Source organism: Solanum tuberosum, unplaced genomic scaffold (genome assembly GCF_000226075.1).
Source record: "Solanum tuberosum cultivar DM 1-3 516 R44 unplaced genomic scaffold, SolTub_3.0 scf00147, whole genome shotgun sequence".
NCBI lineage: Eukaryota > Viridiplantae > Streptophyta > Magnoliopsida > Solanales > Solanaceae > Solanum > Solanum tuberosum.
The window spans coordinates 1108201-1134773 of NW_006239070.1; the positions used below are offsets into that span (position 1 = coordinate 1108201).

The window sequence follows — 26573 nt, forward strand, 5'->3', positions numbered from 1 at the left end:
ATCCAAAAGTAACAATATAATAACACGAAGGACAAAAGGCTTCGTATTTTTCAATTTATGAAGTTTACTTTTCCGATAGAAAAATACAGCTTCAAGCAATACTTTTCAATAAGCAAATATATATAGTGGCAAAGAAGAAGTAAAATGAATTGAAAATTTATAAATTACTCACTTTGTTCTTAATTATTTGTCCACTTTTAAATTAACATATCTATTAAAAAAACAATAATTGACATAGTAAATTTACCATTTTACCCCTATTAATTATGAAGTGGATGAATTAAAAAACTTAAGATTTTCTAAAATTTTGACTTTTTTCAAAGTAATTAAGGACAAATGAAGTATTAAAATTAATAAAAAGAAGAATGATTCCACCTCTCAATAGGATGAAAACTCATCACCTTTTGCATAATACTTTACTATCTAGAGAAAATTTGATGAAAGAACAGTTGCATGTTTCACAATTAATAAACTTATTTTTATAATATAACAATAATTAATTGAAAAACCATTTCATATTCACAATTTAAAAGATATTTATTCTTATAATATATAACATATAGGGGAGGATATAACATTTGTAAAAATAGGGAAAAGACACAATAGTTGAAAAATACAGTTTAATGGGATATTTTGTTACAGATTTTTAAGAATAAAAACAAAACAAAATAAAATAAAAAATTTGAGAAAACAAAGATATAGATGGTTACTTCATCTATCTTAAATTCTCGATTTATTAAATACATTTTCAATTTCAAAAGTTAATTTTAGATGATAAAACTTATATATATTGATCATTTAAAATTATTATTAAAACACATACTGTAAAGAAAAAAATAAGTTTGAAATTATAAAAGCGGCCAGTAATTAAATTGGGTCAGAGAGCAGTGAGCAGTACGAACAGAACAGAAAAGTTCAGTAGTAGTGTGAGAGAAGATCGAAATATGGCCGGAGCGACGGCGAACTCTGTTCCGGCGACCGGCGTTAACGTCGGAGCCAATATGACGAGCGCATCGTACGTAAACTCAGTCCGAATCTCCGCCGCTGCTAATCGATTTGCAACGCTGCTATGTAATCATCCCCAAATTGATGCTCAGGAGATCGTTCAACTCTGCCTCTCACTTGCAAGGTACCAATTTTTTTCATTCTCGAATCTTCTTTGGCGGAAAATATTACTTATGCTACTTCTGTATTTGCTATTGTAATTTTTTCTTCTTCTGTTATTACTAGGGTTTGGAGTAGCTTGTTTAATGTGTTTTGATTGTCACTATTTTGTTACTCTTATTTAAGTAAGCTTGAATTTCGATAACACCAATAAAAATTATGATGAAGTAGTAAATATGTCTTCATCTTTAAACAAACTTCTCCCGTTTGATTTTTCTTAAGTACAAAATGTCTTTGTCTGAGGCGTATTCAGGATTTCGTAAGGATGAGTGCATTTTTACAAAAAGATGCATCTAAGATATAAATTTGATAGGTTTAACCTTTACGTTCTTAACACTGAACCGTTAAACTTTAAAAATTATAGGTCCAACATAGATAATACTACTAGTTTTAAATTTTAATATACACATTTGATTTAATTATATAAAAATTATACTGTGCTAATTTTTTTTTAGGAATTTTCAATGTTACACATTTGAAAATTTTGAAAGATTAAAGCAAAAAAATAAAAGAAAAATTGATTGAAACGCCAAAAGTGCTACCGATAATCACTTGGAGGGGGTGCTAGTAACAAAAATAAGATAGATATAAGATTTAAATTTCTATATTTGCTTAAAGAGGTGCACCCATCTTCATCGTATTATTATATGTTACTTTTAACGTGGGTTCACACCTCTATATTTAAATATATTTTTAAAAAATATAACACTATTATATATAATCTAGAGAGGGGAGCATGGGTTCACGTGAACCCACGGAACCCCCTCTAGATACGCCTCTGGTCTTTATTAGAAAGAACTTTATGTTTAATGTGAAATTTTCTAGAATGAATTTAAATTTAATCACACTCCAATATATTTATCGAACATCGAATGAGAAATAAATCAATAAAAAGCTTCATTAATATGTCAAAAGAGTGTAAGCTTACTATTGGGAGTTTTTTTTTTTTTTTTAGAGGAAACCATCTAAGCACCTATGAAAATTCTGAAATGAATTGTGCATTTTAAACTAGAAGAATCTATTTTGTTGGTGTGCTTTAATGCAGTAGGTCGTAAGTTCATTTGAACTTAGTATTTTTGATGTAAAATATAAATTTATATATAATAAATAAATAAAATTACGATAAATATTAAGATTGAACCTATAATTTTACAAATACAGGAAATCTAATACTAAAAATTCCAAAATTTAAAATAAAAGCTAAAATTCTAATTTCAGTCTTTAAAAACACAAAAGGATATTGTTTCCTATTCATCCTTGGGTCCTTTTCCATTTCTTTGTTAAAAACATGACACTTGCTAGCATATTTATGAGGTAATGAGAGAGATGGAAAAAGTTATATATATATATATTTAAAATTCACAATAATTATATACTAACGAAAATTTTCCAATTAAATTATATATCTCGCAAAAGTTATAAAATAAACAATCAATAATAAGAATTTCCTGGTTGCCCTTTGTAAAATAAATAAATATTAAAAATGAAATTACATTATTAACAATCTCATATAACAAGTGCGCTATTACTTAACTGGCGAACTGTGTTCACACCTTTCACTCCAATAATGGAGTTTCGAATTTCACTATCCCCTCTTTCCAAAGAAACTGAAAAATCGGCTTAAATAGGAATTAGTTGATAATTAAACAAACTATAGAACATAGTTATGTTGTAAAATTCTTCTAAAATAAGTTAATAATATTATATATATATATATATTTCAAAAATAATTTTAAGAATCTATATATTGCAACCAGCTATTTAGATATTTTTTTCATTTTCTTAAAAAGATGTATACTTATTCCCTGGTCCTTGTGTATGCAGTATGCCTAAGATACATGTACATAATTAATTAGTGTATTTTTTTTTCTAATTTTTTTTTCTTGCTTCATTATCCTATTTGTTATTCCATATTAATTACATTTTGAAAGTTAATTTTAGTTTGTTAACTTGGTTGAATATAAATAAAATTTTACAATAATAACATATATAGTGAAATTTTATTAAGCTGGGAGGGTAGAGTGTATACTTAGAGCCTGTTTGACATTGCAGCTAAAACTGCTTATTTCTAGAAGCATTTTTTTAAAACGGCTTTTTAATAAAGTACATTTAAAAAAAAAGCAATTTGTATTTGACTATTTCATTTGAAAAGTGCTTTTGATAAACAAATCACGTTTGACTAATTTAAAAAAAATAAAGCTTTTGAGAGACAAATTACGAAAAAGGATAAGTATCAATGTACTTTTAATATTAAGATTGTTTCATAGAGAGAAACTATTTTAAATATCCATTAGAAAATTTTTAATTAAAATTTTATTTTAATTAAATTAAAATATACGTATTCAAATTTTCAATCAATATTATACATAAATAAATAAATAAAATATTAACATGATGACTTAAATATAATTCAAAATATCAAGAAAAATAAATTTAAAAACCATTCTGCAAATTAAATTACTTTATACAAAAAATTCACCATAAAATAAATAAAGTCCTTCATATTTTTAATCCTACCAAAATGTTGTTGTTACATTTGTTTCTGATTTTGTAAAATAAAACGTAAAATTTTATATAAAATAATAATAATATATAAGCATAAAATAATAATAAAATTATTATTTAAAAATAAAAAATAAAAAATAAAAAATAAAAACAAAACTCTTGAATAAAACTTTACCAAATCTATGAGATATGCTAATAAGAGATATATTGGTAAATATGTATATATGAAAGGATATTTCAGTTTTCAAGAAAATAATTTCCGCTTCTACTTCTATTTTTTTTAAGAAGCAGTAATTTTTTATTTTTTCCCAACCATAGAAAAACGGCCAAACACTAATTTTTTCGAAATAAGTGATTTTTCGCAAAAAAAATATATTTTTGACCTCTCAACAACAATGTCAAATAGACTCTTAGAGGAGGTAGATAAATTATTTTCGAAAAATGCTAAAGTGCATCAAACTCAATCAAAAAAAATAAAATAACGAACAAAGCATAAAAGTAGTGTAAAATCTAAAAGGAATTTTTTTATAAGTCATTGATCATATAAAATATTATTAAAGCACATTAAAAAATTATTGTAAAAAAAGAAAAACAAAAAACTCAATATTATAAAGATGGCAGTAAATTGGAACAGAGCACTTATTCACAGTGGAACTGTTTCGACAAAACCGAAAAGTTCACTGTGAGAGAAGAAGAGCGAAACATGGCCGGAGCGACGGTGAACTCCATCCCGGCGACCGCCGTTAACGCCGGAGTTGGCAGAGGAGCCAATATGACAGGCGCGTCATACGTAAATTCGTTCCGAATCTCCGCCGTAGCTGACCGATTAGCTAAGCATGTGTGTAATCAGCCCAAAATTGACCCTCAGGAGTTCGTTCACCTCTGCCTATCACTTGCAAGGTTCCAGTTTTTTCCTTCTCGAACCTTATTTGGCCGGAAATAATCGATATGCTACCTCTGTAATTGTTATTGTTTTCCCCCTGATTTTGTACCTGCGCTTATAGTTGTTAGGTTTTGATGTGTAGGTTTTTAGCCCTCGTTTGTTCAATTAAGTGTCAGTTTTTGCTTGATTTCGCATTTTACATTGAATTGTTTAGGGTATCTACTCTGCTTAGCATTTATTTTTTCCCCTCATTTGTCTTTGAAATTCTAGCTTGCTTTGTTCTTCATCTCAACTAATTCTATGTGATACCTGCAACCTCCCATTAGGTACTAGGTCCACTAAGGCTAGGACAGATGCGAAGAAATCACTTTAGTATTTTTTTTTGTTTTTGCTGAGGTTTGAACCTGAGACTTCAGGGTTCTCAACCCACTTCGTTGACCACTAGGTCATACCCTTGTGAGTTAAAGGCTAAAGCTCGAAGGAAAACAACCAAAAAAGAAGAAAAAGATGGAGCCCATCACTCATGCCTGCAGTATTAAGACACAGATTAGGACAATCATGTCTAAGACCAATAGCAACAAAAAGGAAAGCCATCAAAGAGTACGGTACCGTGACCGTGGAAGAAGAACCATTGAGTCCCGCAGTTAAGAATGACAATTGAATCCCAGGGACTATTGAACAATACCATTAGGTTATTAGACACAGTAATACTGCAGCAGCAAGAAGTTGGGACACAAAAAATCCTAATTTAGGGTTTAAGAAGTTAATCTGAACGAACAATTGTTATGCAAATGGGAAAAACCAGTATATGCCAGCGAATGAAAAGGGAAGACAAAGAAATATTGTAGCTTTGAATCTTGTTAACTGGGAAGCTTCTTTCTTCTGTTGATGTTTTCTCTGCGTTGGGCGTACTGAAAACTGGAGGTGTTAGTGCAAGATCTGGTTTGAAACGTTTTCTCAGAATTTTGAAACCGGTGCTTTGACCGTCTCCTTTTTATCAGGAGCAATAATTGACCTTTAATTTTTAGATTTGATAATTGATTAAACTGAATTAGATCGGAAGAAAAAGACCAAAAATCTGAGTAAATAGATAATTGCATTTCCTGATCTATTGTGACGCAACATCACCAGGCCCATGTTTTCTTTATATATATAAGGTGGGAAGAATCTAAGTCAAAAGTTGGATTACAAAAATACCCCTTATCTACTAATTTATTTTCTTAAAATCGTTTTAAAAAATTACTTTTTCATTTAAAATCAACTCCATAACTACACCCCTTCATTTTCATAACTTATATTCATAATATTCATTAATCTTATGCCTTTAACTCACACATTATCTTAAATCAATATTATTTTCTACTTTTTAGCTTCGATCGGTTAAAAGAACTTTTCATATTCTTTAACCTTCTATAAAATAAATAGTTTTAGGCTTTTAGCCTCTGGGCCATTGTCAAATTATTATATGCTTCTTTTTTTAAAATATCCAATATATGACCCTTCGGGGTGGCCCAGTGGTTTGGGCTTGGGACTTCCATGTTGGAGGTCTCAAGTTCGAAACCCCTTGCCAGCGAAAGCAAGGGGTTTGCCTGCTGGGTCGAGCTCGTCGCACCGGGCTTGCCTAGTGCGGGTTTATCTTCCTATTCATTGCAAGGAAGAATTCATCACCTATAAATAGTGTGGTCTTCCTACCCTCCGGGGTGGCCCAATGGTTTGAGTTTGGGACTTCCATGTTGGAGGTCTCAAGTTCGAAACCCCTTGCCAGCGAAAGCAAGGGGTTTGCCTGCTGGGTCGAGCTCGTCGCACCGGGCTTGCCTAGTGCGGGTTACCTCTCCTATGTGGTTTGCGAGCTATTGCATAGGAGCAGGGGTTTTACCATGTGCGCACCCAAAGGGTAGAGGTTGCGGGTTTCCCTTGTCATAAAAAAAATAAATATATATGGCGTATTCTTAGCACTTTCAACAACAAAGGTATATTCTTATTATATTAGTTTCTTAGACCTTTGCTTTGCTCTTAATAATTTTTGTTCTTTGTTGTTCATTGCTTGCATTTTCCTTCTTCAGACTTTGTTTTATATCATGTGACTTATTTTGCTCGGTCATTTTTTTGAATTTTCGCATCTGCTCAATCTTTTCATTCCCTTTTCTATTATTTTTTAAAAATTGTACTAATTAGCATAGAATACACATGCAACACACTTGTTCGAGAACTAGTTTGTATATATATATATATATGAATACATGGATAGATAGATTAGCTTGTTATCAGCAAGAGCAACACATTCATCATGCAAAATAGTTTTATTTCCTCCATCCTTCAAAATCCTGCTGTTAAATTGGGAATATGAGTTCCACAGTTATCAAAAAAAGGAGGAGGAATGTGAGTCTGTCTCTTTCTTGTTCATGGTGTCAAATTAGCTAGGGAAGTGGTCGTGGTGACTTTTAACTCATTTTCTTTTCTGTATTGTGTCCCTTTCTAGAGTGCAGAGAAGGGACACATAGTCTATGTTTCTTTATCATGTTAACTGTTCTTGATTGATTGATCTTTGATTAATGCAGAGGCATTGATTTTGCCATTGCAAACCGGGAGGTCCCAAATAGAGCTCAAGATTTACCTTTACTGGTGAAACAGGTACTCTTGTAACACGAAGTCGATTTCATCATATTGCATTAACTTTATTGATCTGATTATGAGTTGTGTAGCATAAAACATTAATGTTATATCAGGAAATAGGTGAAGTGTCATTGTCAATTGTGTTCACTTTTAGGAACCCAAACTCTCCTAACAACAAATCTGTAAACTTCCAAATGCAATACAGAAATAGGAACAACACCTCAACTGTAATTTACCAACACCAACATATAAAATAAGTCTTACAAATAGCAAATAGAGGATACTTCTAACAACCAAGGTATTTTGAGGAACCTTAACCTCCAAATCTGCCAGAGAAAATCCTACCAAACGACTGACTATCTTTTCTTCTTCCTAGTACTATTTATCACAAAATAACTACCTAAAATGCTAGGTAACTACTAGAAATACATATACATAATAATTAATAAATAAAATAGTTACATTTAAGCCTTATTTTCACCCTTCTTCATGCGGCTATAGACCCTATTAATAGCAGGTCTAACAATACCCGCCCCAACGAGTTTCACCTTGTCCTCAAGGTGAAATTGAGGAAACTGTGCATCAATGACTTCATAGGATTCCCAGGTGCTAAGTCCTTCCACTTTATTAACACCTCGTGGGAGCCATTCAAGAGTACGACAATCTACTACACCTTCAGGTTGCACTTGCATTTCATGTTCTTCAGATAAGAAAGGAGGGAGTTGCTGAATTGGAGTAGAATCCTCTACTGCACGCTTTTGCCAAGAAACATGAAATATTGGATGGACCCATGAATGAGGGGGTAAATCTAGGCGATAAGCAACTTCACCAATTTTATTCAAGATAGTATATGTCCCATAATAACGAGGACTTAACTTCTGATTAACCTTTTTTAGCAAGTGAGCGAAGCTTGAAAGGTTGCACGCGAAGATAAACCAAACCACCAGGCTGAAACACAACTTCATGGCGCTTAGCATCAACATAAACTTTCATTTGAGCTTGAGCACGGGTCAAATTAGCTTTGAGTTCATCTAAAATAGTGTTGCGAGCCATAAGCTGCTGATTAACCTCTTCTACAACAGAAATTTTATCAGTGAAACGCGACAAAGAGGGAGGACCTTGCCCATATAAAGCTCTAAAAGGGGTCATCTGGGTAGAACCATGGTAATTGGTATTGAACCAAAATTCAGCCCAAGGAATTCTTGGCCATTGTTTTGGATGTGCCCCTGCAAAACAACGAAAATAAGTCTCCAAAGAGCGGTTAACAACCTCAGTTTGACCATCTATTTGAGGGTGATAACCGGAGCTCAATTTGAGGCTAGTATCGGGCAACTTGAACAATTCTTGCCAAATTGGCTGACAAAAACCTGGTCTCGATCAGACACAATTGATTTGGGAAAACCATGCAGACGTACAATCTCACGAACAAATAGCGCAACAACACTCTTTGCTGTATATGGATGAGATAAGAGGAGAAAATGACTATATTTAGTGAAACGGTCCACCACAACAAGTATAGTATCACGTCCCATTGCTTTTGGTAACCTCTGATGAAATCCATAGAAATATCAATCCAAACTTGAGTAGGAATAGGTAATGGCTGCAGCAAGCCAGCGGGACTAAGGGCGTCATACTTGTTCTGCTTGCAAATTTCACAACTAGCCACCAAGTTCTGTACATTCCTTTGATTCCACTCCAATACAACACTTGTGAAATGCGCTTGTATGTCCAGAAAAGACTGAGCGTCCACCTGTAGGTGAGGAGTGAAATTCCTGAAGGAGCATGGGAATATGTAATGACGAACGGGGAATCACCAACCGACTTTTGAAAAATAGGCAGCCATTTTTTAGAACATAATTCAATCGTGAAGCTGGATCTTGAAGCAAATCTATTAATGTTCTAATTGAGCTGTGGATTGCTACAATTAGTTGACTGATTGCAATCCATGTGATCTGTATAGTTCGCTTATGCAAAGAATGTGTACTCTTTAATCCCTATTATATGAATTTGCTTATATAGTCCATAGTTTCCTATCTGTGACGATATACCTTTTTATCAAATGAATAACTGAAGCTGAAGTTCTTTTTTCTTCTTCTAAATTCATGGCATCGTGTAGGTATGCAGAATCCCCTGTGATACGTTACTGCTAGCACATGTTATGGTCCTTATGATTTCTGTCAAGGTAATTCCTAGACACTCGACCTTATGGGATAATTTTGAATGAATGCATGTTTTGCTGGCTTCCGCAATCACAAACGTTGCAAGTGATGTTTCAGCTTTCATTTCTGCAAAAAATAGATTACCAAGTCAAGTTATCTGGTTGTTTTATTGATATAATATTCATGGATGTTAGGTTTAGACGTTAAGTTTAATTTGGTTAAAAGATTCGATTAGAAATGATCACATTAGAGACAGAGTGGATGTAGCATTTTATAGAGGAAAAAATGAGAGAATGTTGCTTGAGATGGTTTGATCATGTGTTGTGTAGATGCCAAAAGACCCAAATCCATAGGTACGATACCGTGTAGATTTCTAAATGTTACCTTCTCAAAATAATAATAATTGAATGTGCTGAAAAGGGATGAGGTAGATGCAAAATTGCATGAGAAAAAAATGTATTAAAAGATGGCAGTCATTCTATCTTTAATAAAGGAAATTTTATTAGTAACATTCAAGACCAAGCTAGTACTGAATCGGAACAACCATTGCAGCACAGAGAATCCTTTTAAGCCTGCAAGGATTCCAGAAAGTCTAAACTTACATCAGAATCAATCAAAAAACAACATTACACTACTTAAATGTTGAATACAATACATCTGCTTGCAACTGAATAAATGTTTTCCTGGTTTCCATCAAAGCATCCTCATTTCCTGCCGAGCCAAATTTTCCATGTTATGCATAATGGGGATAGTCATCCATATCTTCTATTGTTGCTTCCTCATTCTCTAACTTCTCCAACTACAGAGAACTTGTTTGATGTTTGCTGACATAGCCAATTGAACTCCGCATAAGTTAAGAAACATGCACCAGATCTGCAAGACTGTTGTCTCCTCAAAATTTCTTGGAGCCTTGGCAATTTCCTCCGGCGCACCAAGGGGAATCTCCTTTCTGCTATTCCCACCTTCTTGCTCCATTTTTCTCCAAACCCTCAATTTCTGGTTCAAATTGCTATCGCTTCTTGGATTTAACTAAAAAAGAATACAATGGAACGAAAGAGATCCATATACTACCTATGGATTAAGGTTTATTTGTTTTTTCTTGGATTAAGGTTTATTGTTGTTCGTACACTTATATTAAGGCCTCGTTTGGGCTTTACAAATTTTGCTTTTTCAATTTTTTTCCCAAAAACATTGGATATACATTGTGATCAATTGTTTTACTCCAACTTGGAAGTTGAGTTTATCAAGTATCATTTTTTCAAGTAAATTTTCCCTCACAAAACTTTACCATTTTGAAATGCATGTCTAGACACAACTTCAAATACTACATTTTCTAAAATTATTACCAAATTCATGTCCAAACGTGTCTACTAACTCCTGGTAAGGGTAAGTGTAGATGTAGAGAACCTCTAATTTTGAAGAACCCTAATATGCTACTCCCTCTGTCCCAATTTATGTGACTTACTTTCCTTTTTAGTCAGTCCCAAAAAGAATGACACATTTCTATATTAAGTAACAATTTAACTATAAAATGTCTATTTTACCCTTAATGAAATGATTTACAGCCACACAAATTTCTATCATTCATTTTGGACCACAAGTTTTAAAAGTCTTCCTTTCTTTCTTAAACTCCGTGTCGAGTCAAACTACCTCACATAAAATGGATGGGACGGAAGGAGTATAAAACACAATTTACTTGCATATTTCGGGATGAAATGGGTCCAAATAGAGGAGTTGCAGTGCAGGGATAGAAGCTTGTGTTTTTTTTTTAAAATTGTTGGAGGGGTAGAAGCTTATGGGTTGTGGCCCAAGTGTTAAGAAACTCCGATTCATATTAGTTATTACCAAACCCAACTTGTTTAGGATTGAGCTTTAGTTGATTGATTGGTCGGATAAAAGAGTTCCACCTCCAATGAAATTCTCCCGTGCATTGGCTCGAGTTGTTCTATTTTCCACTATTGTGAATGACATAACCTGCGAAGTTCTAAGCCTAGGGCGGTGCTCTTTTTATTAAACTATATGGTGTTTTACAGGATATACTTAAGCTTACTGATTACCACTTTGCATGCATTAAATATGCTTGTTATTGGCACTTCCCGCAATTTCTTTATTGACCAGGTTCTTTATTTGATAGAATGCTTGTCATAGTGGGTGGTTTACGGAGAAAGATGCCAAGGAACTTTGTGATCTTGCAAACGAGGTGGATAAACTTGCTGGGTTGCTATGTCGTTTAGCTATCTCGCTTCTTTTAATTGATGTTTCATTGATTTTTTCTTCCTTTTCTGTTTGCATGTTCAGATTTCCAGCAGCTTCTGCACCACATTAGATTTTAACACTGAACCAAGCAGTTCTTCAACAATTATCTCGACGATAATGTCAAGGTAGGCATCTTTTCCTGCAGTGAAATCTTAATTTTTGAATCTTTCATTCTATGGTGTATGGCTCAACTTACCTCAGATTACTATTTGCTTTATATACCAAAGATTAGTTTTCGTAAAGAATATTTGTGGTTTAATTGTACAGGTGTTCAAAAATCTTGCAGCCAAAGAATCTTGTATTTTCTTCCCTTTCTTATTGGTTGATTATTACTGCTACTCACAGTATCGTTTTGCGAATTCATTTAAGTAAAATATTGTAACACTGAATGCTACTGCCCAACATGTGAAAGTAACAAATCTCATTCTTTCGTAAAGGAAAAGGGTGTTCTGTTAAGACCGTAGAGGTTGTATTTTTTATGCTACACTCTAAAGCTTAAAATTGCATGCAAGAGAGTTTTTTTTTTTTTTTTTTTTTTTTTTTTTTTTAATTACAGTGAATTTTGACCCTTGGGCCAAATTTTACAGTGACATGTATATCTCGTGGCTTTCTTCCACTGTTCAGTTAGAGGTCGAATTTTTCATTGATGAGCCTACTTGGTTTGTACAGTTATTTTCATTGGAACATGTGCATAACTACATTTCAAACTTTTGTTTGTTTGCGGATTGACAGATTTTATCCACGGCTGAAAATGGGTCAGATAGTTTCTTTCTTGGAGGCCAAGGTAGTAATTTAAAACACATCCCCCTAGTGGTGGCCTGTGAGCTAGTGTAATTATATTGCTGGTGATATTGATGCCACATTTTTTGCAATCTTGTAGCCTGGATTTGGTGCCTATGTGAATGATTTCCAGATAACAAAGAATATGAACCTTTCTGAAGGAGAGAAAGTGGTAAGAGAACTCCTAGATAATTACAATAAATCATATTTATATATCTTTTTTTCCTTTGCGGCAGGTAGGTAAGACTCTCGGTCTTTATTGAGGACTTTATGTGCGCCCTCGTTATCTGTATTTTGTTATTCATCAGTTTGTTGCTTTCTTGACTTCTTATTTTTCATTCCAGCAATGCATCAAAATTGGAAACCTTGATTACCTCTGGAAAATATTGCTCATTTTTATGTTTCCTTTTATCTGCAGAGACTATTTGTTGCACAAATAGATAATCTGGAGACCTCACTATGTCTTGTAACGCCTCCTCAAGTGAAGTATGAAGTGTTTTAGTTTTTACTGATTGAAATGGCTTTGGCTTATTGACTTGACATTTGGCAGGTTAAATTACTGACAATTCTAATTGCCATTAATGTCACTTCTGCAGCTTTCTTCTAAATGGGACTCCCGTCGGAAGGAGGACTAATGTGTCAATGGTCCGTTACCGCTAAAACTTTGCAGATGTGTTAGTATAGGGACGTCTTGTGTCTTACTGGGACTCAAATTACCTAAAGTTATGTTTCTTTTGCTAGGACCCTGGACCTCAGCTTCCATCTCCTGTACCTCATATGCTTAAATTTGGAACAAATCTTCTTCAAGCCGTGGGCCAATTTAATGGTGTGTTTGAAGATATATTCCAGTTTTTTTTAAACAAATGTAATGATATGACACTTGGGCCTAACTCAACCCCAAAAGCTAGCTTATGAGGAGAGGATTTCCCAAGTCTATATAAGGAGAGAATTCCCCAAATGATATGGGACTCTAAGCCATTCTAACAGAAACTGAATAGTACTAACTCTTTTCTGTGCTTATTATGAAGGAAATTATATCATAGCTGTTGCCTTCATGAGTGAGATTTCTACCCCTGTTCAGGCCACACTCCCTGATTACGAGCAGGCTCCTGTTTCTTCTGTTGATCCAGGTTTGTTCTTATTCTATGTTTCACCTTTTTTTGAGTCTTTTTACATGGAGTTTGTAACTTGTTACCCACTTGAATAGATGTATAGTTCAAGTTTTCCATTCCCACCATCCTCCAATGAGAAGTCTGAAGAGACCTCCTTATAAGGAGAAATGATTAATATGTTGTTTCATTAATGCAGATTCTGAGATTATTGAGGGGCCATCAAGAATTTCTCTGAATTGCCCTATAAGGTATGCTTTTCCAATCTTTGTTGCTTCAGAGTTTGACAAGGTTATGAAGTGGCTTTTGTTATCTTGACATGTGTGTAATTTTTTTCCTCTTCCCTGTACTCCTTGTGCATGATTGGCTTCATTCTTGATGATGGTAGTAAAAAAATGCAAATTTCTGTGTTCCTATTTGTTTTCTTTCCACCCCTTATCATCTCAAAACTCAGAATGACACTGCTTTTTGTGCTTTCTTCTGTGAAGAGATGACTGCCATCTTGGTACCCTCAGTTATTAGAGGTTGGTAAGAACCAACACACACACAAAAGTAAGGAAGAAAGAGAAGTGCTCTTTTGAGCAGAGTTACTTTAGTCTATATATACCTTAAGGTTTTTATGGTTTCAGGACAATTATCTCCATTTGTCTTGAACCCTAGACTTCCTAACGAATAAGGACTAGCATAATCCCTTCCCCTGCCATTCTGGAACATACTTAGGGTTTACGAAACTTTGGTGTGTGGATTAGGAATGATGGGGAAGACATGATTGAGATAAGGTACTTCCTGTCATGATTATAAGCATATTTTATTTGCGTCAGCATAATTTATTTTAAGTAAGGTTGCATTGGTCATTTCATCTAGATAGTTGGCCATCAATTTGAGAGGGGTTGTATCTCCTCATATTTCGGAACAAACCAAATCCGTTTCACTTCATTCTTCTCAAGCAGGATTATGTCGCTTACAATATTATTAAAGAAAGGGCGCTTATTGCCCTTTATGGTAAACACCTTACTGAACCCATGTAATTGTAATCAACCTTGGGAGCCCATGTATATTTACCTCATTTACCACCCTCTGCCCCAAAAGATACGCATCTTTCTTTTCGTGATGCTGGCTGTTGTGTTACATTGCTGATTACTTTTTGTTTGCCTTTACAGTTTTAAGCGTATTAAAACTCCAGTAAAAGGACATTCTTGCAAACATCTTCAGGTGCATGCCTTTTTGCGTGATCCAAAATAAATTATTATCTGATCTCTCATGCCAGAGTATAGTATAGCTCACATACATGTTAAAAACTTGCCTCTACTTTTCCTCTTTAATTTGTTTTTATTTAAGGTCTTTAATCTGTTAGAAATATGGATGTGGCTGATCCTGCAAAAGACGTCTAATGATCTAATATATAGGTTCCTCAGAAAATTTCTGGAAGATTGTGTAGTCATTAGCATTGGTAGATGTTTTACATCAAGAAAATCTTAGCAAGAAGCTTCATGGGTGCACTTAAAAATGAAAACACCAAAAAGCAACTCCATAGATGTTTTTGCCGAATATAATAATTTTTATTTGAATAATATATTTATATTAAAATCCATCATTAGATATAAAAGTCAAATGTTAGTACTTAAAATTATTGTTCTAAAATTTATATCATTAATAGCTCTGCTTTTGGATTAAGAACCGATTTCTTGTGGACAAATGTACAACTACGTTAGGACCATCCTAAGAGACCAATCTAGATAAAACGTATGTTAAAGTTTTTAATGACATAAAAAGTCACGTTACTATACAATAAGCAATCGAAAAATTGCGGTGAAAGTTAAATTATAAAGGCAAGAAAACAAGCTTAAAATTGACAAGAAAAAGAGAATTAGGAGAGTAAGTGCATGTTTGAATTTAAAAGTTGGTCAAACCTACTTTTAAGTTATTTTTAACTTTTGAGAGTGTTTGACAAATTTAAAAATAACTTAAAATAAGTTTAAAAGTCAAAAGTAGGACTCTCCTTACTTTTTTTTTTGGACTTGAAAGTCATTTATGTTTGGACTTTAAAAAGTTACTTTTTAAAAGCCACTTTTTAAAGCCAATCCAAACGGGCTCTTAGTCAATTTTTCTTCACTGTTATTCCCTACCCTTACTGGTTTGCACTGTTCATGTTTTTCTTGGCAGTGTTTTGATTTTGACAACTATATTGACATAAATTCAAGGAGACCATCGTGGCGTTGTCCTCATTGTAATCAACATGTGTGTTTCACTGATATTCATATTGATCAAGATATGTTCAAGGCAAGTGGCATGCTGTATTATACTTACCACAAATTACCTATCTAGAAGTAACATTTTTTTTCTTCTAAAGGTTTTGAAAGAGGTGAGTGAGGATGTCACAGATGTCATGATCTCGTCTGATGGTTCATGGAAGGCAATCATGGAAAGTGATGACTATTCTGAAAAGCCCAGGGATAAAACCCCTGAAATTGCTCAAGATAGTCCACGTAGAGGTTCTGATGGTCCTTCAAATGCCCCCGGTGATGTTTTAGATCTTACTGACATAGATGATGACATGAATCCTGCTGAAACTGAAGACAGCAAAAATTTTCCTACGAACATTCAAATGCAATCTAATGTTCAGAAAACAACAGCTGTGAATAATCCAAGTGAAATCAATCAGACAGGTGCTCCTGATATGACGGATGATTTCTGGTCAAGAATCTATTTGTCCTCGTGTGGAATAGGGACATCTAATTCTTGGTCCAGTATGCAAACTGGCAGTGCTTCTGAGCCTGCTAGAACCGACTTGGTCCAGTTGCCTGTCTTCACAGATGCAATATCTCCCGCTTTCAACACTGAGGGAAATGCTTTTATTCCAACCTCTGTACTTGAGAGTGGACTATCTTCTTCCAATTTGCTGCAGATGCAGTTACAACAGTTCCAATTTGGGAACTCTGCACTCAGCAATGAATATGGAAGGTTTCCAACTGGAGCCAGGCCTGCAAACAGAACTCCTGTTGCAGTTCAGGCCCTTCCAGCCCAGATGAACACTCTTCCTCAGCAGAGACAACAAAGCACAATGAATCCCTTGTTCCATGCTGGTCCTTCAGCAGCTACTCAGGATTTGCCTATTGCGTCATTGGATGGTTCCAATCTAAGAAGTGAATTGGAGAGACATTCCTTTTCTGACTTGGACCTGGTTCAGGCACGCACGACCTCATCAGCATTACCACAGAAGGTGAGTGCACAGGTGTAATTTTTTGGTTATATTTTGAAGTTCTGACTAAAATATGATTCAAGTCTTTCTTTGCTGGTTTTGGTCTCTTGAGACGTTCCTTTATCTGTGATTGTTGAAGCATTGTGTGTGCTCTGGTATGAGAAGACCATCACCTGTCTGTAAAGGGTGTGTTTGCTTCCATTTTCTAGGAGTTCCTTGACCACCTAACTTTGCATGTTTTGCTTGCTATCACAGAATTTCTCCTTTTGAGGCTGCTTATAATGTTAACAACTTCCCGTGCATGTCTTTATTCTGTCTATTGTCTATGGCTTCTAACTTCCTGCGCTTCTGCATATGTCTTTATTCTGTCTATTCTCAATGGCTTCTAATTATCCTTTTTCTTTCTGCTAGCGTTCTCTTCCTCATGTTCAACCATCTCAACATTCTGTTGGCCGTCAAACTCCTAGCATGAGAACACCCTATTCGATGAGCCAGTCTCAAGGTCCGACCCAATCAGCTACTTGGGATAGATGGGAAGCCCTGAAGCAAGGAAGTTCACAAGTTGGTGTTAATCGGGCACTTGCTGGTGGACAACACACCCGAGTTGTCACTACTCAGCAAACCACACAGGTGGTGAGACCTGTTTACTCTCCTAGAACTGTGCCTCCACTCCCAGGTAGTGCTGACAGGTTCAGGACACCATTGGCCCCGGACCAGAGGGTTAGTACAGGAGGCATGACACCAGTCACAAGGACAGATAGTTCCGTGGATCCCCAGCTAGATCCAAACTGGCGGCCTACAGGCCGTATGCGTGGAAGCCTTTCAGGACGAGCTTATTCTGAAGCACTGCAACAGTTCATACTTAAGCCAACACAGCAAGCTCAAGCTCAAGCTGCCAGACCATCTATTCCACCTAATCTTTCACCCCAACTGCAAGTCCTTTTGGCTAATAGAGGTGCTCATAATACGCAGCCAGTGAACTTTCCATCTACAGCTCCTGCCAATGCATCTGATATTTCAGGCATTTTACCCGAGCGCTCCTCAGGAATGCAGTAGAACTAGGACATGTTTGTTGGTGACTGTATTTATCGTCACAAATTTTGCTTCCATGGTCACTTTACAGTACAGATACCTTGACCCAGTGTTATATTACACGTAGATAGGGGAAAATGCCGTTCTTTCTTTTGTAAATTCCAATCCGAAGTGAAGCTCAACTCCCATCTCACAAGCAACAGTTTGACACTACTCTAGTGTGACAAAAAGTAGTCTCTGAGTTTGTTATTATAGTAGGTAATATTTAATGACCATGTGTGGAATTTTTCTATTGTAATTCAACATGTTTGACATATAATATATCATGAAAACTCAGGTTTCTACTAAAATATAATCATTTAAATGAATGATCCTTACCCACCAGTATCCCAAAGCCATTCTCAGAATTCACTAGTGCCCCTTTTGTAGCTGATTTTCTGGCAATTGCCTGCCATCCCTCTTTAAAATGGCAGCCTAACCTAGCCCTTAGCAAACTGCGGGCTAGGAAAGGCCACCCTTGTTTTTCTTCTTTCTAATGAAAGTCGATGTTGTTTCGGATGGACCCATAAAATTTGGGGCCCAAAAGAGTTGGTGGAACAAATTTAAGAAAATCAATGGACTAAATATACATCGAAAAAATCAAAAGATTTTAAATTTTTGCTTTGTGATCCCAAAATGTAAAAATAGTGACATGAGCCATGACGAAGCAATGAGTATTGGTCTCATGCCGTTTTAGATGGACCCGCCAAGTTTGGAGTCCAAAAGAGTCTGATTTTTAGCATTTAGGGGTCATAAAATCGAAGTTCAAGACCTTTCTCACCTTTTCGGGTGTGTATCGAATACAAAACTGGGAAAATCACTTTATTCTTGTTGAGTAGTCCTAAAATACTAACAAAAGTGATGTGGATCATGGTGATGCTATAAAGATTGTTCTCTAGATTATTACAGACAATCATGTAAAGGTTTTGGTAAAAAAACTGTCAAGAAAACATATCACCAAAAAATTCATGGACCAACACATACGAAAAACAGAGAAAATTGTCTAATTCTTGTTGAGTGACACCTAAATGCTAAAAAAGTGGAGTTGATCATGGTGAAGCTATAGATGTTGTTCCCTAGGTCATTACGGATGGTCCTATAATGGTTTTGCAAAAAAAAATATCGAAAGTCATTTAACAAAAAAAATTATGGACAAACACTTTGAAAAGTGAGAAAATTGTCTAATTCCTATTGAGTGATCACTAATTGCTAAAAGATGTGTCGTCGATCATGGTGAGGTTATAGATATTGTTCCCGAGGTCATTACAGATGGTTCTGTAAAAGTTTTGGAAAAAAAAATGTCTAGAAGCTGTATCACCATAAAATTCATGGATTAACACACATGAAAAACTGAATTTTTTTTTCCTAATTCATGTTGAGTTAGGCGATTGTCTCAGTTTTTCGTGTGTATTGGTTCATAAATTTTCTGTTGATATAACTTTCGGGTATTTTTTTTGCCAAAATCTTTACAAGGTCATCCACAATGACCCGAGAAACAAAACCTATAGTCTCACAATGATCCACTTCATATTCTTTTAACATTTAGGGACGACTCAACAAGAATTGTGTGATTTTTTTTCAATTTTTTGTGTGTTCATAATTTTTTAGGAATATCATTGGCCAACTCTGTTTGGTCAATTTTTTTTAGATACATCTATAATGACATGGGTACAATACCTATAGTCTCAATGATCCACTTCATTTTTTTAAATATTTAGGGGTCACTCAACGAAATAATGTGATTTTCTCAGTTTTTCATGTGTTAATTCATAATATTTTAGGAATATCATTGATCGACTCTGTTTGGTCCTTTTTTTTTTTTGGAATCATATGTAATGACCTAATGAACTATATTCGTAGTTTCTACATGATCTACACTGCTTTTTTAAAAGAAAAAACATTTAGGGAACACAAAACATAAATTCATAATTTTTTTAATTTTTTATGTGTGTAAGTTAATAAATTTTTGAAAATATTACTGACCCTTTTTTTAGTCAGTTTTCTTTAGAACCATCCATAGTGACATGATGATTATAATTTATACCTATATCTTCTACATAATTAAAGTTAACTTTTTTTTAGCATTAGATTTACAAAATAGGAATTCAAGATTTTTCTTTGTTTTTGATGTGTAGTAGTCATAATGTTTCAAAATATTACTGACCTGCCCTATTTGGCCTTAATTTTATTTTTAGGGCATAATTGATCCCTTTCCATTTTCGTATAAATGTCATGTGGTAAAGTCAAAATGACATGACAATTCCATGTGGCATTTAAAGAAATGGAAAATGAGCTGGATATGTCCAGCAGGCCAACTAACGCCCATAAGGGCATATCTAGACGAAAAGTTGGACGGCGAGGGCACGAGTGAGCCAAACTTTAAACGAAGGGTATATCTAGACATTTTCGAATAGTTTAGGGGCATATTTGACCCTTTACCCTATAAATAATGTACATTTTGATCATATTGATAAACTAAATAGCTGATGATTATATTTACAGCAATTTCACATCAGGAGATCAATAACACAATCCTACAAATAAGGTCTGAAGAAGGAGATGCGCAAGTAACCTTACCTCACTATTATTTTAATCAATTCGAATATTCAACTCAAGTAAAACATATCAAAATCAAATATAAAACTACAATAAAGAAATAAAATAAATAGGTAACCTAAAAACTAAACCAAAAAAAAGAAAAAACACAAAGAGAGTACTTATAAAACAAGGAGCTTTTGCCAACAATATTTAGCCCCCAACCCACAATATATATATTTGTGCTCTCTCTTTAAAGAGTGGCATTGTTCTCTGGATTCTTCCCATTTTGGGTGCTATGGGGTCAATGTTTGGTGAATGGCCCTCAATTGACCCTCACAATTTCAGCCAGCTTCGCCCTTCTGATCCCTCAACTCCTTCTGTAAGAACCCTTTTCATTTTTTTTCAATTTTTTTTTATATAAAACTTAAATCTTTGATTTTTTTTAACACCCTTTTCCCCATTCAATCTGTTTTTTGAATTCTACTGTGTTTTTAGCTGATTTATGTTCGACCCATTTTTGTCTGATAGCAAAAAATGCATTCTTGGGATAATTTTAGCTGATTTGTGTTCCTGAATGGAGCAGAATGAAATCCAGCTAATTTGGGACTGAAATGTTGTTGATTATTTTGTTGACCCATTTTTGCTATGTTTGTTTTATGCAAAAAAAAAAAAAAAAGTGTTGGAACAATTTTGTGGGTGTATTTGAAAAATTCTTGATCTTTTCAAGTTAGAGTTTTTATTTGGAGAAACTTTGATTTGTGTTAAGAGATCAATTGTTTAGTATTTGAAATGAAATGGGTCCGAACGGATCAGAATGAATATGTATATATAGGGAGAGAATTCATATAGCTGAAGTGTTGAACCTAGCTAATTTGGGATTGAGATGTATTACGTTTCCCTCTGTTTTAATTTGTTTGTCTTACTTTCCTTTTCAGTTTGTTTAAAAAAGAATGTCTCTTTACTTTTTTGTCAGCTCTTTAATTTCAACTTTCAAGATTAGAAGGCATTTTGGTATATTCTACGTATGTTGAGTTTAAGTCTACTTTACTTTCGTAAGCTCCGTGTCAAGTCAAAATTAGACAAACAAATTGAAAAAGAGGGAGTATTAGTTAATTGACTGTCGTTTTTTGCATGCTTATGTGGTGTTGTGTTACTAAAGCTAGCATAAAATACTCTGATTTAGGCTTAAGGCTGATATTTCAGTTTGAGAATGTTTTCTGATGTAATGATGTTTGATTTGCAAATGGGCTATAGGGTTACCATAATGGTGCCTAATCTATAAAAGAGTGATATTTAAGCTATATGTAATTTAATGCGGATTTTGTATAAGTGTATTCTAGTTTTGGTGCATTAACTTCTATCAGATAGACGGCATATACATATATCAATGCGTGTGGAGATATCATATTACCTCAAGCAATAATGTGGATCATTATTTATCGGAAAAATGAAACAACAAGAAGAATTGAGTACAATCTATGTAGCTGTCTTCTTGATGGTTTGGTGGTGTCTAGGTTTAATTTGTCGCTTCTGTGAGACTTAATTGCATGCTATGCTCAGCTTTGTGTAAACAATCCCTCTTTGCTAGTGTAGACTCACACCACGTGGCATTTGCTGCCATAATACATTGTACACTAGCTTAATGATAATTGCGTATTAGATTGTTATCTATTATGACATTGGTTATAAGCATGCACTGCTTATGTTACTGTTATTTCAGTTACTCTTACTTCTGAACGCATATTGATAAATATGTAGGAGAGGAATCAGAAAACAATAATATTCTAAGACTTCGTAGAAAAGATATATAATACTTGTTTCAATGTATTTTTACTATCTGTTGCTTCATTTTTCTTTGTATCTTGTCATCTTTTTCTTCCCTCCCCGGACACCACTTGTGGGATTCCATTGGGTATGTTGTTGTTGTTGTTGTAGGGTATAACATGTTAGTATGAAATGTCTTACTCTCAAGAGAAGCGGAAAAAAGAAGCCTTATCGGCTCTTGTATTACCATAACAACATTTTCATTAACTGATACAACTTTTTTCCTTTTTTGAGTTCCTTCTTACCTTTTCTCATTGTGCTTCTTGGCTCCTTGAATATGATCCCATTGATCCTTCGGCTTTCAAGCCTCAAGAAGCAATTGAAGACCTCATCTTCGTCCCCCGTTATGTCGACCAATCGTTTACCTCGCTTTAATGTAGTTCTTTTGATCCACGCTGAAGCTACCACCTTTAATCCTTTATCTGTGGTGGCTAATTTAATTGCTTGGAGAGAAGTGAGAAGGTTGATTTTCTTCTTGTGGTGACAGTCTTTTTCTCAGTGGTGCCATGCTTTGCTTCTATTTACAGCATTCACTTTAATTTCTCTAGAACCGTGTATGTTACAACACTAGGTTTATGATTTACCTTGTGAGCTTTTGATGTAGAAGAGCTGCAAATTATTTGAAGCATCTATTATCCACAATAAACTTTTTCTATATTATTGTTGTGTATACAGTCTGGTCTCCCTATTTCCTTGCCCTTTCCCCCCTTTCTGGTAGTTAAAACTTAAAAACAAAAATAATGAAGGTAAATATAGTGGAGTGTTTGAAGATAAAGTTACTTGGATAACTCATACATTGAGGCTCATTATGTCTCCAAAGGAGTTGTCGTGAAGCTGAATTTGTGAAGTTACTTACTACTTACTATAATGGTTTCCTATAACAATCGGCTTGAGGGACTCTCTTCACGGGAAGTCATGCCTGGGCAAGGGTAGTACTAGGATGGGTGACCCCCAAGGAAGTCCTTGTGTTGCATCGTTGCTTTGAATGGCATGATAAGTGAAGTGAACTAACATTTGTAATCTGCATATGCACTTCCAAATCTCTTTAAAAATTATTATAGCATTACATAAGTGTTCCATGATGAAGTTATTTGTTGGTAAACCTTTTGTACTTTGACTTTTAGTAGCTGAAACAATCTCTCTGTTTCTTTTTTTTCCAGTTTCGAGGATACTAGTTTTTTTTTTTTTCCACTTATCTAATCCTGTGTTCTTTCTTTTTCTAGAGAATGACACCCGTGACTTATCGCCCTACTCATGATAGGACTCTTCCTCCACCAAATCAAGGTAAATCAAGAACATGATTCTTTTTGTTTCTTACACATCTTTTGATATCATAATTTACATTTATCTTTTAGTTGCTCTTACCCTCTACCTTTATCAGGTATTTGGATTATATACATTTGACTAGAATCCTTGAGCCAAGGGTTTGTCAGAAATAGACTCTCTACCTTCCAAGGTAGGGGTAGGGTCTCTATGCACACTACCCTCCTCAGACCCCACTTATGGGATTACATTGGGCATGTTGTTGTTGTATATATTTGACTATACTAACCTCCCACCCTTCCTCCCTAAGTGGATGGTGAATGGAATAACTTTAGCTCAGCTGCTGTTATTGGTTATTCTTATGAGTTGGTCCTTAGAATTAAGCCAGTCATCCTCTTGAGGATTTGAACTTCAGTTTATTCACTTTAGAAGTTGTTTCAACCTCAAATGATTGTGTCGCAAAAGCATTGGGCCCGGATCAATAAGGTTGCCAACTGGCAATGAGTTGTTTATGAGTAGCAGAATCAAGCACCCGTAATTACTAGTTTTGAATTTTTCGCTCCGGCTTTTGTGAAGATAAACAGTCTAAAAAGTTCTCTGTGGATGCTAGTGTTGAGGCTTTCATCGAAACAAAGAGTGAGACCTGTCTGGTGCTTTTTTCTATGTTAGTCAGGTGAAAGTAAATAGATTAGTGTATTAAGTAAGGCACTGCTAAAGCCTCTATTCCCGTTTTTTGAGCGATAAAACTCTTAGCTTCCAGCAAGCTAGGTGCATAAGCTTTTTTTACTACATAAAAGATTCCAAGAAATGCAGGCAGGGTAGAGCTCGGCAGAGGGTTCGAGAATAGGGTAGGGTAGGGTCCTTAAGATTCAATAAGAAAGAGTGTGCCTTTAAAGCAAATAATGCAGCCCTTTTCTTTCCTCATATGGCTATATTTAATTCAAAACTCCTGTAAATGTGTGTGTTTACAAGTGACAATTTGTCATGTTCATCTCCTGTTATGAAATTGTGGTTTAATTCTTTCGGATAATATTATAATTATCTTGCCCCACTACCACATCTCTATACTCGACTAAGAATGATTTCAATTGCACTAGGATAAACTACTTTTCAATAGCTTTAATTGCATCATCTTATGTAAGATCCTATTACCGAAAAGGAAAAAAGGGAATTCTCTTTGGTTGTAACATTTGGTAAATATAGTATCAATAGCCATCTAAAGTACATTCATGTTATTGGTATTAAACTTTTATGAGGATGCACATATTCGTGAGCCGAGGGTCTATCGAAAACAACTTCTCTACCTTTGAAGGTATGGGTAAGTTGCATACACACCACCCTCCCCAGACCTAATCATGAAAATCTAATGTAATGTGCACGTTTGTTTGTCGGTTTACTTTCTCATGCTTCATCTCAATCTTTTCTTTTTTTCTTTATTGAATCTCGATTAATCAGATAAGGGAAGTATACTAGATATGAATTGCGTGAGCTTAAAACTTTTGCACTTAAGGTATGCTTATATCTAACTCAACATATACTAATGACCTGCATTTGAATTTCCAGTTATTAGTTCAGAAGCCAAAAATATACTTCTGAGACACCTAGAGCAGCGTGCTGAAGAGAAGGTCAGTATTCATTTTGATCGACATTTATTCCTTCTTTTGATGGATATTTGGCAATTTGTAATTGTGTTATATTGTGAGGATTCATCTTAAAGTGACTAGTTTTACAATGGCTATCAACCTATTGCAATGTTTCTCCTTTATCCAGTCTTGTGACCGACAATATGAGCAAACTCACACATAATCAATGAGGATTCGTATAACCAACCCTAGCTTCCTTGGGATTGAGGTGTTGTTGTTGTGAAATGTGTTCTATCCCTTTACGGTTAAAATGCTTTTTTGTGTTGTAGTTGAGACCAAAGCGAGCTGCGGCTGAAAATCTGGCACCCGAGCATGGGTCGAAGCATCTTAAGGTATCCAACTGAGATGCTTTTCTTTTTGGTGCTACCCCCGGGCGGGAAGAAGATGAGGTAATGCGAAACAGGACGATACACAACTTGGTTTTAGAAGAGTAACTAACTTCTAAATAGGTTAAAATCTTCTGGTTTTCTGCATATTTCTGTAAATATTGCTGTAATGATGCAGATGCATGTTGTTGTAAAACTATGAAGAGCTTGTTTATCACTAGTCATATAGCAAATGAGATGTACACTAGAGAAAATGTTGTTGGATGAGATTTCTCTGCATGAGTATTGATAAATGTTTCATGCTGAGGGTTTATCGGAAACAACCACTCTACTTTGTGATCCTCGAAAACGTCCTCTCTACATTGTGACCCTCGAAAACAACCTATCTACCTTGTGATCTCGAGTTAAATGATTAAATATTTTGGGTTCGATATTTAGGAATGGAGAATTTTTTTATAAGAAAGATGAGTTTCTTTAGCACGTATACCATCAAATCTTTTTACAACAAATCGTTCTCTATAATAACTTTTCCCTTATAACAATTAAAGTTTTGAAATTGATTTTTCATATTATGTTCTATCATATATTCTCTTATCTCTATAACATCTATCTTGTTATAACAACTAAAAAAAAATATTCAGACAAATAACGAAATATATCATTTTACTAATTCAGTTGTGGGGTTAGCAAGTGATATGATCAAACTTTTGTATAATGATATTTTATTATAATGATCAATTTTTTTTAAATTGATTTTTCATGTTATGTCATGTTATATATTCTAGATAACATCATTTTGTTGTAACAAACAAAAAAATATATTTACAATTCAAAGAAGACTCAGTCAATTTGTTTGATAATCAGAGACATCATTAGTACTTTCTCATCTATTTCTCATTGGCTGCTAATTAATTAACTAATTGCTTATCATATTAATTAATTAATTAAGCTATATTTCCCTTTTCCCCACACACACATATGGTCCTATCATTTTTCTTAGTCAATTTTTTTTTCTGTCTAATCTTAGAAATTGAACAAAGTATTATAAGTTCCACTACTGTTAATCCTATTTTTTTAATTTTTTTTTTGTATTACCATATGGTCTTTGGACATCTCATCAATAATTAATATAATGTTTGATTGGCGAGACTAAATAAATTCACATTAAGTTATGTGAGAATTTGTACATTATTTCATGCGAAATAAAATATTAAATATGAGTACGTGTACCAGTAATTAC

General features: G+C 34.4%; 2 protein-coding genes across 3 annotated transcripts; both read left to right on the top strand.

Moving 5' to 3' along the window:
* Positions 1 to 858: 858 nt before the first annotated feature.
* LOC102591021 (uncharacterized) lies at positions 859 to 18050 on the top strand. Of its 2 annotated transcripts, none has more exons than XM_006352203.2 (16): positions 859 to 1129; positions 7111 to 7183; positions 9282 to 9347; positions 11459 to 11524; positions 11623 to 11705; positions 12313 to 12364; positions 12461 to 12532; positions 12779 to 12846; positions 12957 to 13005; positions 13102 to 13186; positions 13389 to 13490; positions 13669 to 13720; positions 14630 to 14681; positions 15633 to 15749; positions 15820 to 16689; positions 17080 to 18050. In XM_006352203.2, the coding sequence occupies exons 1-16, from the start codon at positions 945 to 947 to the stop codon at positions 17722 to 17724; spliced, it is 2637 nt and encodes an 878-aa protein (XP_006352265.1). In that variant the 5' UTR covers positions 859 to 944; the 3' UTR covers positions 17725 to 18050. The 2 variants fall into 2 exon arrangements, with proteins under 2 accessions (XP_006352265.1, XP_006352264.1); XM_006352202.2 differs by lacking the exon at positions 859 to 1129 and adding an exon at positions 4297 to 4569.
* A 2426-nt stretch (positions 18051 to 20476) lies between these two features.
* On the top strand, positions 20477 to 25653 carry LOC102591569 (uncharacterized). Its single transcript, XM_006352204.2, has 4 exons — positions 20477 to 20656; positions 23325 to 23385; positions 24928 to 24989; positions 25277 to 25653. Exons 1-4 carry the CDS (start codon positions 20573 to 20575, stop codon positions 25349 to 25351), a joined length of 282 nt encoding a protein of 93 aa, XP_006352266.1. The 5' UTR covers positions 20477 to 20572; the 3' UTR covers positions 25352 to 25653.
* Positions 25654 to 26573: the final 920 nt, after the last annotated feature.